At 27.5% G+C, this 15,402-nt stretch overlaps 1 protein-coding gene across 1 annotated transcript in view; it reads left to right on the forward strand.

The window, feature by feature from the left end:
* The window catches only part of LOC107436291 (uncharacterized), a 61,300-nt gene continuing 45,898 nt past the window's right edge, over positions 1–15,402 (forward strand). Inside the window, exons 1-2 of the mRNA XM_043047578.3 lie at positions 1–272; positions 949–1,882. Coding sequence (XP_042903512.1) covers positions 1,758–1,882 — 125 coding nt within the window. The 5' untranslated portion in view covers positions 1–272; positions 949–1,757. The remainder of the gene's footprint in view (positions 273–948; positions 1,883–15,402) is intronic.

Below are 15,402 nucleotides of genomic sequence, written 5' to 3' on the forward strand. Positions count from 1 at the left end.
GAAAGAAAAAAAAGGCGGAAGTAAACAACACTGTCAGGTGATTACTACCGCTCCTGCTCGCATGCCCCACTCCGATCTCCAGGATTTCTAAGGGATGCATTGATCTCACGCTACGCTATGTAGCTATTTTCACTTTTTTTCTTCATTTTATGAAGAAATGAGGAAGAGGGGATCTAAACTATCCGTTGATAAAGAATCATTTACTAGGGAGAAGAGGCCTAAAAGGGACTAAATAGTTTCCTTTTCAAGTTGGTTTTGAACAGTTATGATAGGCGAGTAAAAAAAAAGATAATGTTTTTTTTTCATTCAAAAATTTAGAGTTTTTTCTATAGGAAGTGGATTCAGGAAGCGATAGAGTATTTCTTTTTCTAGAATATCGAGAAGTTTAAAGATCGGAATTTGGAAATATTTTTTTTTGTGGTGGTATTTTTAATATAAGCGTTTCTTTCTATAAATATTTACTTTTTTTTACAAAAGTAATTAAAGTTAATATTTTCTAATTAATTATTAAATACTGTTTTTGTAGACGATGTTGTAATAAGTGTTTCTTTAAAAAATTTAAGAAAAGAAATATAATTATTAAGTTTTTAAATAAGTGAAATTCATTTTAATTTAATTTTTTATTTAATTTATAATTTTAGAACTGTAAGTTATATGGCTTTTTCAACAAAAAAAAAAAATTTCCTTTAATCTAAGTTAACGGATCTTCTTAAAAAATTTTTTTCATAAGTAGTCGTACTAATTTTATTATTTAAATTATTGTGAATGTTAAAAACCTTTGATTGGTTTAATTATCTGTTAAGGCATTGAAGAAAAGTAAAATTGTACTAAATTTATTCCATTAGGATAAATTGACTTTTTAAATTTTACTGATTTAATGATTAATTATAAAGTTGTTACATTATTGCCTAACAAATTATGTTTCTTTTTCTCATTCTTCCTATTTAGGGGTGTGGCGTTGTGATCTGCCATCAAATTGTGCCACAACAATTTACTTCCTGTTCATGTCGAAGTGAGTGGCACAGTTTCCCCCACCTCCACGAGTCAGCGGCTCTCACAGCATCCACTGGAACTTGCAGTCCAACGGAGAATGATCTGGCTTCTAACTGCTCCCGCTTATCCTTTGAGATGAAAAATTGTTTTTCATCCACCACTTGAGTATTCCTGAAAACTTTTATTCGCATTGATTTCGATCTTATATAGCTAGGTGAAAATATTATTTAGTTTGGATGTTTGTTTGTATTTTATCGTTTGCGTGAATGCGGAAATGAAAAATCGTCTGCTTAAAATATTTTTCTGGAATTGGTAACTTTCAAGTATTTTAATGCTGTTTAGCTTTTGATATTTTTAGTCCGTTTTAAAATTATTGACGTAATATTTTTAATATTTATCCAATGATTATTAAGAATCAGATTTAATTTTTTTTCTCCAAATGTTATATATTTTGATGTAATATATTTTATCGTTTGCACATTTGTCTGAAATATTTTACTCTTGACAGTTCCAAAAAAGTTCGTATTTGCATAGTTATTTTGAATGAACACTATATTTATCACATATGCACTTTTTTGTTTAATTTTTGTCGAAAGTTTTGTATGCGTAAGTTGAAGCTATTGAAAGATATGATAAATTTTCCAAAAATTATTATTTGCCTGCTATCGAATTATAAACATTGCTGGATTCAAGATCCTCCTCCGAAATAATTATTTTTAATAAAGAAAAAAAACTTTGAGCACTTATTTGACTTACACTTCAAAATGCTGCCTTTAAGTTACGGATTAGAAGTTATCCACTTTTTGGAACATCACAAGCATCATGCTCATCACAGACATTATCATCAGCATCACCACCACCACCATGGAACAGGTCAAGAGAACATCAGGTACATTTTGTTTATTTTTTATTTAATTTTAAATATTACTGTTGACTATTAAAATAGTTGTTAATTGTTATAAACGTTAAGTACATACATAGTATTTAGACACGTACATCAACTAATTGTATTTTAAAAAAGTAAAAATCTTTAAAACTGCTTTTATTCTTTTTAATTAATATCATCTAATTGTGACACAATCATCAAAATAAATTATGATAATTACATGTATGCATAGGAATGAGATATTTTTTGTGCTCCTTTTGCGTTGTGTGTGCTCCTATAAATTTATATTCATCACTGCTTTGTTTAATTATTATTTTCATTATAAACCTTTATATGATGATCATTTACTATATTACTATTTAGTTTATGGCTATTAAAATACTTTTATCCTTTTTACAAACAGTTTTGTTAGGGGAAAAATAAAATAAATATTAGTTATTTCTATTGAAATGTTTTTTATTAATACTATGTCGCTATTGATTTTACTGCAAAGAATTTGCAAACATTGTCTACGACTCTTCAAGTATGGTCAACTTGAAATAAAAGTTAGGGCAAAGAAGTAATTTTGTATAAATGCTGTTGTTTCGCTTTAAGTATTAGGAATTTAATTTTATTTTATTATACTTAACAATGGGTTAACTCATTGGCAGAACATACCTTTGTCATTGAATATTAGATATAATAATAATATAGGATTAGTTGTTGAACTGCATGAATATTCTAAGATATTTTGTTCAATAGTAATTTTTTTCAAAATTTTATGCAGTAACTTATTTTATTCATTTAATTTATTGAAGTTTTATAAAAGACCTATCATATTAAAAAGTACATAATTAAATAAGCATAAAATGTCAACAAAACAGTCGAAATGAGATTTTAAAGTGTTTGTTCCTTTGCAAAGCGTTTTGTTCCGTTTTATTAAATAATATTATATTAATAAATATGCTTATATTATCAAGTATTCTTATTAAAACTTTGTAACAATTAAAATTTTTTAAGGACTTTTTTATTTTTTCTCAAGTTACACAAAAGTTAGTAAGCATTAATGATAGCTGATAATAAGTTTAAAATGTAGAACTCAGTTAATGCAATATACACAACAATACAAAAACTAATCAAATTCACTTCAAATAGCATATTTCAAATTTGTAGCATTTCTCTTTATTAATAATTTTTTTTATTTATTTATAAGTTCTATTAATTATTTCTTATTACTTTGAGGTCATTCTAAAAGTGTTTTAAATTATGTTTGTCATTAATATTTTTGTGCAATACCAGACATATATTTGTACATTTTTGAAGCTGCTTTGCAACTATAGCATTTGAAAAAAAAAAGACAGTAATTATTAATAATCAATAGTAATATTTTTTAATAACTTAATTTTATTACCGTAATGAAAATTTTTTCCCTTCTTCTTGTTTTTGGAAATTTTACAACAATTATGACCTAGTTTTTATCAAAAAGTTTTAAAAACGAAATAACACTGGAATTATTAGTTACTTCGTTTTAACTCAAAATAAATCCATCCAATTTTTAAATCGGCATTTAAATTGTAATAAATGACTATTACAAGTGTTTCAAAGTAAAAAATAAAAAAAGAAAGAAAAAAGAAGTTATTTTGAATATGAAGAAAGAAAGACTAACATTTTATTTTGAATTTTAGTTTTTATTTTACAGAACCAATCTAAGTAATTTTGGAACACTGTGTAATAGTAATAACATATATATGTGTGTATAAATTTAACTATCTTTATATTCCTTTCAATAAATTAATGCTATATAATCATTCAAATTATTCAAAATTTGGGAGGGGGTATTACAATTAATAAGATGTAAGCCTAATTTACAAGCGATTGAGAATTATCATTAAGAATTATCTAACATTCACAGTTACGCTATATTGATATCGATTTTATTGCGGGAGGGGAAAAATCACATGCGCTGAAAAGCAAATTGGATAATTTTTATCACTACGCTATCTGCCGGAACTTCAAGGTCTAATCACAAATCAAGAGGAAGAAAATAAAAATATCATCCTATCAAAATAATTTGACATCATTCTTGTTAAGAAAACATCTCGGCATCTCTCCCTCCTCATCAGCTGTTGCGAGGGTGGGTGGAGGTTGGGAGAAACGCGATGGTGCCCAGAGAAGGAGAGAGAGCGAGGTCAATGAACTTCTGACCGAGTAACGGGGGTGGGGGGAAAGAGGAGCTCAATAACCGATTTAATTTTTTCGCAACCAACTGACCCGTTCGCAGAACAATTGCCTGACTCGTCGCACGTCCGTGTCAATGATGTAGAGGGAAAAGTAAAAAAAAAAGCTGTAATTTGTGGGAAAAAAGACAAAAGGGAAGAAAAAATTCATATTATATGAGACTTATCTTTTTTTTCGCCTATTTCCTAAATTGAGAACTCGTGATTTTTTTTTTCTTGTCATGGGTGTTTTTTGAGTACTTAATATATCTGCCGTAAATTTGGAATTTCAAGGGAGTTTTTTCACACGACAGCTATGAGATATCACGAACAAAAACAAAACAAGAATACCATTTTAAAAATAAGTGGTGTATAAAAGAATTTTTTTTTTTATTTCGCTGTTCACGAACTAAAATAAACAAGTATTTTTTGCACTTATTTTGAGATTAAAAGAGCACATCGTTCGAGATTATTTCATGCATTATTCCATGTTTTGAACTACTTATTTACACATTTGCAAAGAAATATTTGTAAAACATTTTTGTTTTCATTCAGCGATTCCTTAAAAGATTTGAGAGAAACGTGTTAAACTTCAAGGTTTCGTCGTCAGTAGTAAATTTGGTAAATTCGTCAGTATTGTCGATATTTTAAGGCACAAAATGTACTTTAAATGAAACTAAGAGAATATTTGAGTTCTTAATCGTTTTGAAAGGAATTTATTGTAAATTCAATAACAAAATATGTAAATATTTTGATTAATTTTTTCCTTTATACATTTGAACAAAAAGATAACATAGTAGTTATCATAATTGTTACATTTCTGGATTTCTTGATAAAGTTATGACGATTAACAAGAACTTAGCATCGAAATTCTAACTTTCTAACAGACGTTGCCATTTTCTAATTTTGTAATCAGAATTCATTCTGCTAGTAAATAAATAAAAGTTTGTAATTTTGTGCGAACTATACTGATGAATCCATTAACAACCTTTCATATTTTGCCTTCATTCTACTTTATACATTATTAAAATTATCTTGTATGATTATGCTTAATATGAAAAAAAACTGCCGTGCTTTACACTCAGACATAAGGAAATATATTCGATTTTAGTATTTCGTGGGAACCAGGATGGGAGGTCACGGAAGATCACTGTGACCTCCCAAAGATTTTTACTATTCGACAAATTTTATCCAGCCATTCGGCATGCTTAGGAAATTTTAGATTCTCACTTTCATTTTTGTAGGAAACACAAATAAAATTAGTAAATATTGCATGTTTATTTTATTTTTTCAAATTAGTGAATAAAAAAGTATGCTGAAGCATCGTTTCAGGTACCCATTTCACAATTTTGTCTTCAACAAATCTAATCTCCTAATTGCTAATGAAATGCCCATTTGCCAATCACTTGTGTTGGTGCTCTTATTTACGAATACTTACTTACAAGTCAGTTTCTTCCAAAATAGAGAGATACAAATTAGTTCTTATTAATAGCTTTTAGTATTATTCATCAAGGAAATTGGCCACCACAGTATTTTTCAAACTGCGAACACCTTATTAATGTATAGTTGAAACAGTTGTTTGCTTAATTTGATTTGAGTACAAAATTTCAATACAAAAACAATTTAGTACCTTATAGTACTTAGATGAAATACTATTCTCCACCTGCTATTGAATTTCTTTACAGTTATCTAATACAAGTGTGGCCCTCGCGATTTTTTGAATTATTGTGAATTATTGTGCTGTGATTGAAGAGTAGAAGATCTCTACATTAAACTTAAAAACATGCTTATTTGTTGATATTATACTATACAAATCATACTTAATTTCTAAAATACCTAAATTTGCTCTTTTTTGAGAAATTTTTTTCTTGTGATAAAATTGTGATAGAATTTTCTTGTTATACGAATTACAACGATAACAGTTAGCATAAATTTTTTAAGTGTCTTTAACGCCACATTAATGATTATCAGATATCGTTAATTTAATTAGATATAATGGTGAGAAAGAATATTTTAAATCGAGTTTCTTAAACACTGAATAAAATATCGAAGTATTAATTTTGCTAAAACTCAAAATATAGAAGTAAAATCATGGGGGAAAGTAAGAAAAGTTGACAACTATGTAATTTATAACTTATACTTTATTATAGTTTAATCACCGAAAAATTGTTTTAGAATATATTTTGATGTTTCTTCATTATAATATTACATTATAACAATTATTGTAGGCACTAATCTTTGATTCGGTCAAATTAATGATTTTATTCGACAAAAGGAAAATACCACTCCCAAAAATATAAGTTCACGGCCTTCCTTGCAGTATAATCTAAAATGCCTTTATTTTTAATACATTTTGAATGATTTTCAAAATATGCATTTCAATTTTTAGAAACCTAGATGATATTTTAAATCCCCCTTAGTTGCAATCATAAGTTTCAAGAAAAAAATTATCTATTTAAAATCTTTTTTCGTATGCACAATATTGACACAAATATTGAATTTCATGCTTAACGTTGAATTTCGTCAACAATATTGAATTTCATCCACAATATTAAATTGACTAGAATTTAAAAACTCGCATTGAAACACTATACTTCAGTTTAAACTATGCCTTAAAATTTTTTGTTTTATATTTTTCCAGCTTCGTTAAAAACTAAATAAAAGTTTACAACAATATCACGGGCTTGGTTTAAATAAGTGATTTTAAGATTGTTAAAATTCCCCTTTTATATCTTCCATTAAAATAAGTTAAAATTAGTTATAATTTTAACTATGTCAAACTATAACAGTTTAAGTTTTTTTTACCCCAAAAGTGTCGTGATGCCTTATAGTATATAAAGAAAAAAACATATTTACAAGAAAATGCATTTACATTACATCTTTTTTTCAACAAAATATGATGTATTAACACATAATGTATTATTTTGATGCAAATGTGTCTTATTAATTGATGAAATGTGAACAATTTCTCGATATTTTTCATAAAAATGTGAATGTTGAGTTTGCCTATACATTTAGAAATGAAACAACATATTTTTAATTTCATATATTTGGATTTTGCACAAGAAAATAGTATACCAGGACATTGTTTGAGTAATAAATTATTTTGCATTAATATTTTATAAATTTATGTACAATTCATAAGTACTTTTTAACATATTTCTTAAGAGAAGGTGAATGTAGCATCTGCCTGTGCTTCAACATTTGAGAACGAAAAAATATAATATAGGTTCAGTATTTCTATTCTTCAAACTTCTGTTCTAAGAAAATATAATATACGGAAACATACTTTGTCTGATAAAATATTTTTCAACAATATCTCATAAGTTTTTTTCTTTTATTTTTCGTACGAGTTTAAAAATACTTTTTTTTATATAAAATATGAGGGTCTGTTTTTAATTTAACATTTGAGACCATTGAGATAGCTAACTTTATTTCGGTTTCTCTTTTTTTTATTAGTCATTCTTAAAAACCTATCTGCGAGGTAAACATACAAAAACAAATTAGTTTTCTCGAACTATTTTTAAACAAAAAATGAAAAATTGTTGATTAGAACCAGATCATTATTTCTGTGTATTTAAAGAAGGAATTTCCTCAAACAAGGGAAGGTTAGGGAAATTATTATTATGCCTTCGCTACAAATCAAATCTTACATAATGAATATAAAACGATTCCGAAAGTTAACGTCATTTGAACAGGGTGATCTAGTTTATTGAGGTCGAATTTCTGTTGTAGCAAACTTCTTTTTCCCCTTTCACTTATCATAATTGTATTAATGCTTCAGGCTGAATTGCACAGAGACTTGATCCCATTAAAAATTTCATTTGTTAAAGTGTATGAAGATGACCATAATCGCCCTATTTCATTAACTCACAGACAGTAATCACGACAAAGAATTGCAATCATAACAACCCACGTTGTTTGACAAGGCACTTGGATTCAATTTTTTTGTTTGCTCTAAAGATAAGAACGGAATGAGTTTTTTTTCTTCTCCTCTCCCACTGCAGTGTCGTTGATCTCTTGTGAACTTAAGCAGACAAGTGATTTTTGCTTTAAAAATATGATCACATTCTGATTAAGTTAAGGCAGCTGATATGTTGTCTAAAGTTCACTGTCATATATGTAGTAAAAACTTGAAAACTTCTAGCTAAAAAAATTTGGCGTAAATATTTTCGAGCAATATAGCTTTTTTTTCTTTCTTCTTTTTTGAAAAAAAAAACTACTTTTACATTAATGGTAATATGTTGTTGCATTGAAAATATTCGCTTCTATTTACTCCAAAAACTAGATGGTGTCTAAAATTCTAATATCATGTTGTTGGATTTGAAATATACGTTCCTATTTACTTCAACAAATGCCCAAATTGTTACTGCTTTTTTTTTTAAAATAAAAACTATTTTTAGGTTATATAATGATACAATGTTGTTGCCTTCGAAATAATCGGTTCTATTTGCTCCAACAAATAGTTTTTTATTAATACAATTATTAATACAATAATAGTTTTAATTCCAGTTTATATTTGCTCCAAGAAATACAGGGTGCCCCAAATTTCTCACGTAGTGCGATTTTGGTGGAAAACGCAAATATTGTATTAAGTATTGTGATTTTAAGGTATGTGTTAATAGTATACATGGGGGGTATACAGAATATAGTCAATTATTGAATAATACATCAACAATCACCCTTAAGGTTTTGCTGGCATACTGGAACTTATCCACTCTATTGTCAAAATTTTAAATGACCGTTGTGCATAAATTGGACTAAATTTCGTTAATACAATCAATTTCCTTACTTAAAGGCGGGTGATTCTAGGCTTGTTAGTATAAATAATAAGAAAAAAAATTAAAAGGTCCTATGGCGTGAAATTGCATGATCAATTCTGATCATTAAACGGGGAAATTGTGCGACCAAAAACCAACAGATAAATGCTCTAAGTATTGCTCAACAATGAAAACGTGTAGCTCTGTGGTAAAATTTTATTGCACAAATAGAAAATTGTAAAATTCAAATTTCGCTTGAATTTTTGAAATACCTCATATAATTATAAATCTAAAAACTGGTACTATGCAGAGCAGTGCAAAATATAATTTGTTGCAATCATAATTAACAATTAAAATATTAAATGGGATTATAAGCAGTCATAGTTTGCGGTTACATTTATGCCCATAATAACAATGAGTGTTGAATTACGATTGAAAGTAATAGTACAAAATTAATGCTTGTAATTAAATTTCATTTTTGAGTGTAAATTTCATTTATTATAAAATTGAGAAAACAAAAAGGTTCCAATGACGTTTTCTAAAAGACAAATAATAATAATAATGCCTTCCACTTAACTGAATAGTTTCAAGAGACGCAGAGTATCATTTTAAAATTATAAGCAAATACCCTCATCAGCGACGAGATACGGAATTAATCGTGACGCAAGTACCATCATCAGGTATTCTGTGTTGCCGCACTGAAGATGAAGATGCCAGTGCATGTTATGGTACCGAATCAGTCTTCTCTCTCTTTAAGCAATTTTATTGGTATTTATTCACATTATATTGCAATTTTATTTAAAACAGTTACAAAATTCAAAGAATAGATACCTAAACTCAGTTTTACACACAAAAGAAGGGGAAAAACAGGCTCTTATTCATTTTCGATACGCCATTGCATTTGTTTTTTTTTATCATAGCTGCCGTTGACCATAATAGTGATTTTTAACCCTTTAACTCAGAATTTTTATTGAATATATGTTTCGTACATTTTTTATTAAGTTTAGTTAAAATAAGTGAAAAATATTTGATTTAGCATTTTCATAGTTTACGGTTATGAAATACAGCATGAAACATGTGTGTTTTTCTGCATTAAAGGTAAAATCTTCCTAACACTGCTCACTTCCACCAATTATTTAGATGCATGAAAAACAGTCATCCATCATTTAAGTTTCTTTAATTTACAAGATTATTTATTGATAAATTTATGATTATAAATGAATGAAAAACTTTTTTAACTACTTTTATGAGTTTTATATTTTAATGCACATAAAAAACTTCGATAATTTAACAGATTTCTTAGACTGTTTAATTATACTTTTTCATAATTAAAAAAAATCAAAATATATTTGTGCTTATAATTAGAGTGTTCGAAAGAATTATATAAAAGGGACACCGGTGTTTCCCCTTCGAGAAAGGGTAAAAGATGCAGCCTTATTTCGGCTCGTTTATGTATGACATAGAATTTCATGTCCTATGAAGTAATGAAATTCTATCATTCTATCACACTATCATTTTTTTCTGCGTTTATTTCAAACTAAAATTAAAAGCTTCCATGACGGCTAATTATGCAAAAACAGACAAAATCAAAACTTTAAAACATTGTGAAATAAGATTTTTGAATTCTTAAAGAAAAATTATTTCAAAAATTATTTTATGGTTTATTATGATGTGACTTAAACTAGATGAAACCGATTTTCATAGGATTCCTGTAAAGTTTGATTGGCTACCCTTGCAGATAAAGTTATGACCTTTTCCTTTAACAAAACGTAGGCATTGCGTTATCGAAAGTAATGCCACCTTCTAATAACTATTTAAAAAATTGTTCCAAATTACTGGAATTGAATTGCTGAAATTAAAGAAATTTCATATGAAACGAATTAAAAGATGTTTTAAAGTTTTTAGTTGAGGTTACCTTTGTGTAATACCATTTTAACTTATTTTAATAATATAAGCTTTAAATATTTAAAAAATGTCTATCAACTGTAATTTTTTATTGAAAACAATGAAAATAAATTTAACTTTTATAATTTATGTAAAGTCGAAGATAATAACTCATTTTGCTCTTTTAAACTAAATATTTAAAAACTTTTGAACTAAAGACAAATACGTTAACTTTTGGTATTCAATTACTTATTTAACTTCAAATGACACGAAGCTTCAAGCTTTAAAATTCTATTTTCCTTGCATTTCTTGAATGATATTTGAATATTAGCTTTGTTGATTTAAATTAAAAATTTCAACTGTAAAATGTTCTTAGAAAAGATAATGTCGCATCTATTTTTTGTGATAATAAACTTTCTCGATATCTATCTTTAGCTTAAATATCACGAGAATACTATTTTTATTTCTATTTATTTTCTTTTACATATTTAGGCAGTGAATGATTTAAAAACTCGGATGTATTTACTTGATTAATACAAAAGATTAATAGCAAATCATTTCTAAAATAATAGTTTCTCTTAAGCCTTTTTTATATCGTCTATTAATTCATTCAGAACAGTTCTTTTTATTTGTCACATAAATCGCATATTTCTCTGAAATTGTCTTTGTAGAAAATAATAAGTGTGTGTCTGGTTTAAACGCATGATTTCACTTCCCTAGTCTCGTTCGTGACATATATGGTAATTTAATTTAGAAAACAAAGCAATCGATTGTTTGTTTTCTAGTAATAAAGTCCACTAACAGCTTTATTTTCTGTCTCTTTTTGCCCCCCAAATAAATTATTAACCTCTTTCAATCTTAAATCACAAGCAAACATCCTCTCGAATCAGAAATGTGTTTATGAAAATCAATTTCTTTGGTTCCTCTCACAAATTTCTCATTTCATGATCGTTTGATAAAGAAAAATAAGGAGAAGAAAAAAAAATCAGCCTAACTTTTTATGTCAACATTAGCGTCTATCTTGACTGCCGCAGTTCATTTTCGTGTTATTCTACGGCGATCAAAGAGCATTTGTTTTCATTTAGCTCATCGCACTTAAGACTCATTGTGACATGCATCATATTCATCAGCTGATGCCTTGGTTTGTATTTTACTCTTGATATACTCGATACGCTCTCTATAAAATGAACCTGTTGGTGATTCACAAACCTTTCATTAAATATTGTAGTAAATTATTTTAGAAAGGCTTATCAGTAGTGAATGATTTATCCAATTAACGAAACAGCCGTTATATTTCTTTAATGAGTTTTGAGACTTGTAAAGAAACTTATGAAGTAGTTATGAACATTAAAAAATAATCTTAAAATGATAAAAATGTGGCTCCTTTGCTATAGATTTGTGAATTATCCTCCATAAAATGAACAAGTTCGTAACTCTAAAATCTTTAGTAGTCATTTTTTTGAGGTTATAAGTATTAATTAGTGGTTATAGCCAACTAACAAAATTAATTATTTATCCAATGAATTTATAAACAATCATTTTATATAAACAATCACTATACATATATGATGCACGCTGAAAGTTTGAAAATAATAAAACGAAAATGCTAAGTTTATATTTTCCTGTAATTCGCTTATTTTTATAGTTTTAAGCTCAGTGAAATATATATTTTCTTACTTAAATTTAAAATGTTTTGAAATGTTTATTTAAAACAAATGCTTATCAAAACAAAGTAAATAATATTTTGTTTCTTCAAAAATAGCTATTAAAAACAAATTTTCGTAACAAAAAGTTACGATTGAATGAAACATATAAGGTTGTCTCCACGTGTAAAAAATAATAATTTATAAAAGTTTAAAACTTTAAATAAATAAAAGTTTAATCTCATCTGCATTTCTTCATATGATATTATTAAAATAATAAATAAAAACATACAAAAATAAGCAACGATAATTTCATTTTAGTTGTCTCTAGAGACGGCTCATGTATGTATCTTTACTAGAATTCAAGGATTTTGGTAGTTTTTAATATCATTAGGAGTAGATAGGTTTAGAATTTGATATCCTCCGTTTTCTTTCGCTTTTTTTAATGCATATAAAATGACAAATCAATTGCTTGTTTAGGGTTCTATTCCTGTATACCGAACATAATTTTCTAAAATATTAACTTTATGTAAGCAATTTTGTTGAAATGTAATTTTATTGTAATATTAAAAACTATCTTAAATTGCTAAATCACTCTTGGCAAGAACGAACTATCAAATTTAAATATTAAACATACTTGAAGTGCTTTGAATAATATAATAATAAGCCACGTCTTCAAATTATTCAGGAGAGCATTTTTAATGGAAAACTCAACTATTTTCATATAAGATTTTTCCGTAATAAATAAATAAATTTTCATATAATTAATAAGAATCAATACTAAGGTATAGTTTGTTGTAAAAATGTCACTGTTCGAAAAATCATGACTTATCATTATATTATCACAAGCCCTTCCAATATTTAGTCAATAAGTCTGTACCAGATTCAAATTAGAATTCTGGGAATAATCTTACTGTAACACACATATTACATTTTCGTTCAAATGACTAACATATGCTCTTTTATTTGAACAGCTTAGCTACTAATTTAAATGAATTTAAGGGCATCAGCATTAAAAGTGAAACAAAAGCAGGAAACATTTAACAAAACATATTCTGCCATGAAAAACTATTTTATATAAGCTTTGATGGAAAAAATAGATTTTATTTACTTGCAAATGTTTTTACTCAGAATTTTACCCGGATTCAATATTAAAAGTCTCGGCTTGAATTACTTTAGACTGAGAAAATGTAATAAACAGGTAAAAAAAGTTCAATACTTGCGGGTTTCATTTGGTGTGTGGTAACTGAATTATAAAGTAGCCCTTTAAAAATTCTACGAAACATTGAAAAACGAAGCTAAAAACAGTTTTTAACGTCCAAGATAAAGCCTGAAAATTATTTTAAACTACAGAGCCCTTGCCGGATTCAGACTGAGCCCATCTATTCCTTATTTACAAATTCAACCACTTATACATTGAGAGAAAAGTAAGGTCAAAACTACCTGAACATTGTTACATTTATGCTTCTGGTTCTACAGGTACACTAAAAAGTTCGTTAATTTTTACCGAAAAGTTTTTATAATGATTTTGGTAAAACTAACCGTAAAATGTGGTTTTATAATATGTGATAAAATTTGGTACCTAACGGTTAAAAATGTTAATTTTATAATAATACTTTAGAACATGGTATAAATAGAATTTATTTGATAAAATTTACTTTTTAGTTTTGTATTTTTTACTAAATGTGGGATAATAAGAACTATAATTTTGAAACCCAGAATTCTTGGAAGGCTGTTACCATATGAACTGAAACATTATTAGGTAAATAGTTTAAATACCGTATATTTTGGTTTTATTTACCAGAATTAATTTTTTTTTATCGTAGATGTTATTACCATACAATACGATTATTTTACTCGAGTTTTTTCTCCGTGTATAATTTGGAAATACAAATATTACAACTCTTTGCTAATCTAGACTTAAACTCCTGACCCGAAACAATTCATTTTATTACTTATTTCATCCACAGACAGATCGTTAGCAGGAACATGAATATGAAATTAAACACGCGATTATTGAGAAAACATTAACGCAATGCACGTGATCCCGGATTCAGCTTTTCCAGAAACAAAAGAGTTAGTAAGCAAGGTACTAACTAATAAGCAACTGTTCTTTCTTTGCGGTTCTTTAGTTATCTCGTCCAAGTTCGACAGGGCATGAAGTAAGGAGCACCTTAAGGAAGGAACGGCCCAATAACCGCCATGCACCGCTCTACTGGTTTTCGGAAGTCGACCCGGACTTTAACTATTAACCGACATTCAAAGATAACATCTGGTTTAGAAACAGTTTTTTTTTTTCATTCTAAGGGGAATTGTGTAGATAACCTTTGTTCAATTTTACTAACCAAACTAGTTATAGTAACTTATTTATCGTGATAACTAGTTTCTAGGTGTAGTAATAGTTATTTTGTTGGTCAGTTGGGCGTCAGTCTGCCTCATCACTGCGTATAGACTATAAATAATATTTAGTTGCAGGAAGTAATCAACGCATAGTTATATAGTAATAAGTCAGGTTGTCATTTGCTTTCTATCATCATTTAAACTAATTTTTCAAAAAAAGAAAGCATTTATGTGTATAAATTGATAACTTGTTTCGTTATAAGCACGTGATGTTACTTAAAAATTTTTTTTTTTTTTTTTTTCAACAGAATTTGGAAAATAGACCAGTTAAAGCTCAAATAGAAGTGTCGTTTAAGCATCACTCTGTTTGTTATCTGTATGTCGTTAAAAACAATATGTTCATTTGTTTCTAAAATTGAGTTAATACAATGAATATGTTGATTTTTTCACACTATCTTGCGGTATCGGACACAATATCTGCCATAATAAATATCGAAGTTAGGAATTTGATAAAACACTATGTCCAACTTTCACTGGAGATAAAAAAAGATACTACAATCTACTCTCCTGAAAAATTGCATTATTGTGACATTGTGTCCTTTACCTCCGAAATACAGTAATATTAATGTATATAAGTCTAGAAACAATTAGTAATTACAATTACGCAAAAAAGCGGAGAGATATTTCCGTAATTATTTTCA

This window comes from Parasteatoda tepidariorum, chromosome 3 (assembly GCF_982258835.1).
Source record: "Parasteatoda tepidariorum strain Cologne lab strain chromosome 3, Ptep-v5.0, whole genome shotgun sequence".
Classification (NCBI taxonomy): domain Eukaryota; kingdom Metazoa; phylum Arthropoda; class Arachnida; order Araneae; family Theridiidae; genus Parasteatoda; species Parasteatoda tepidariorum.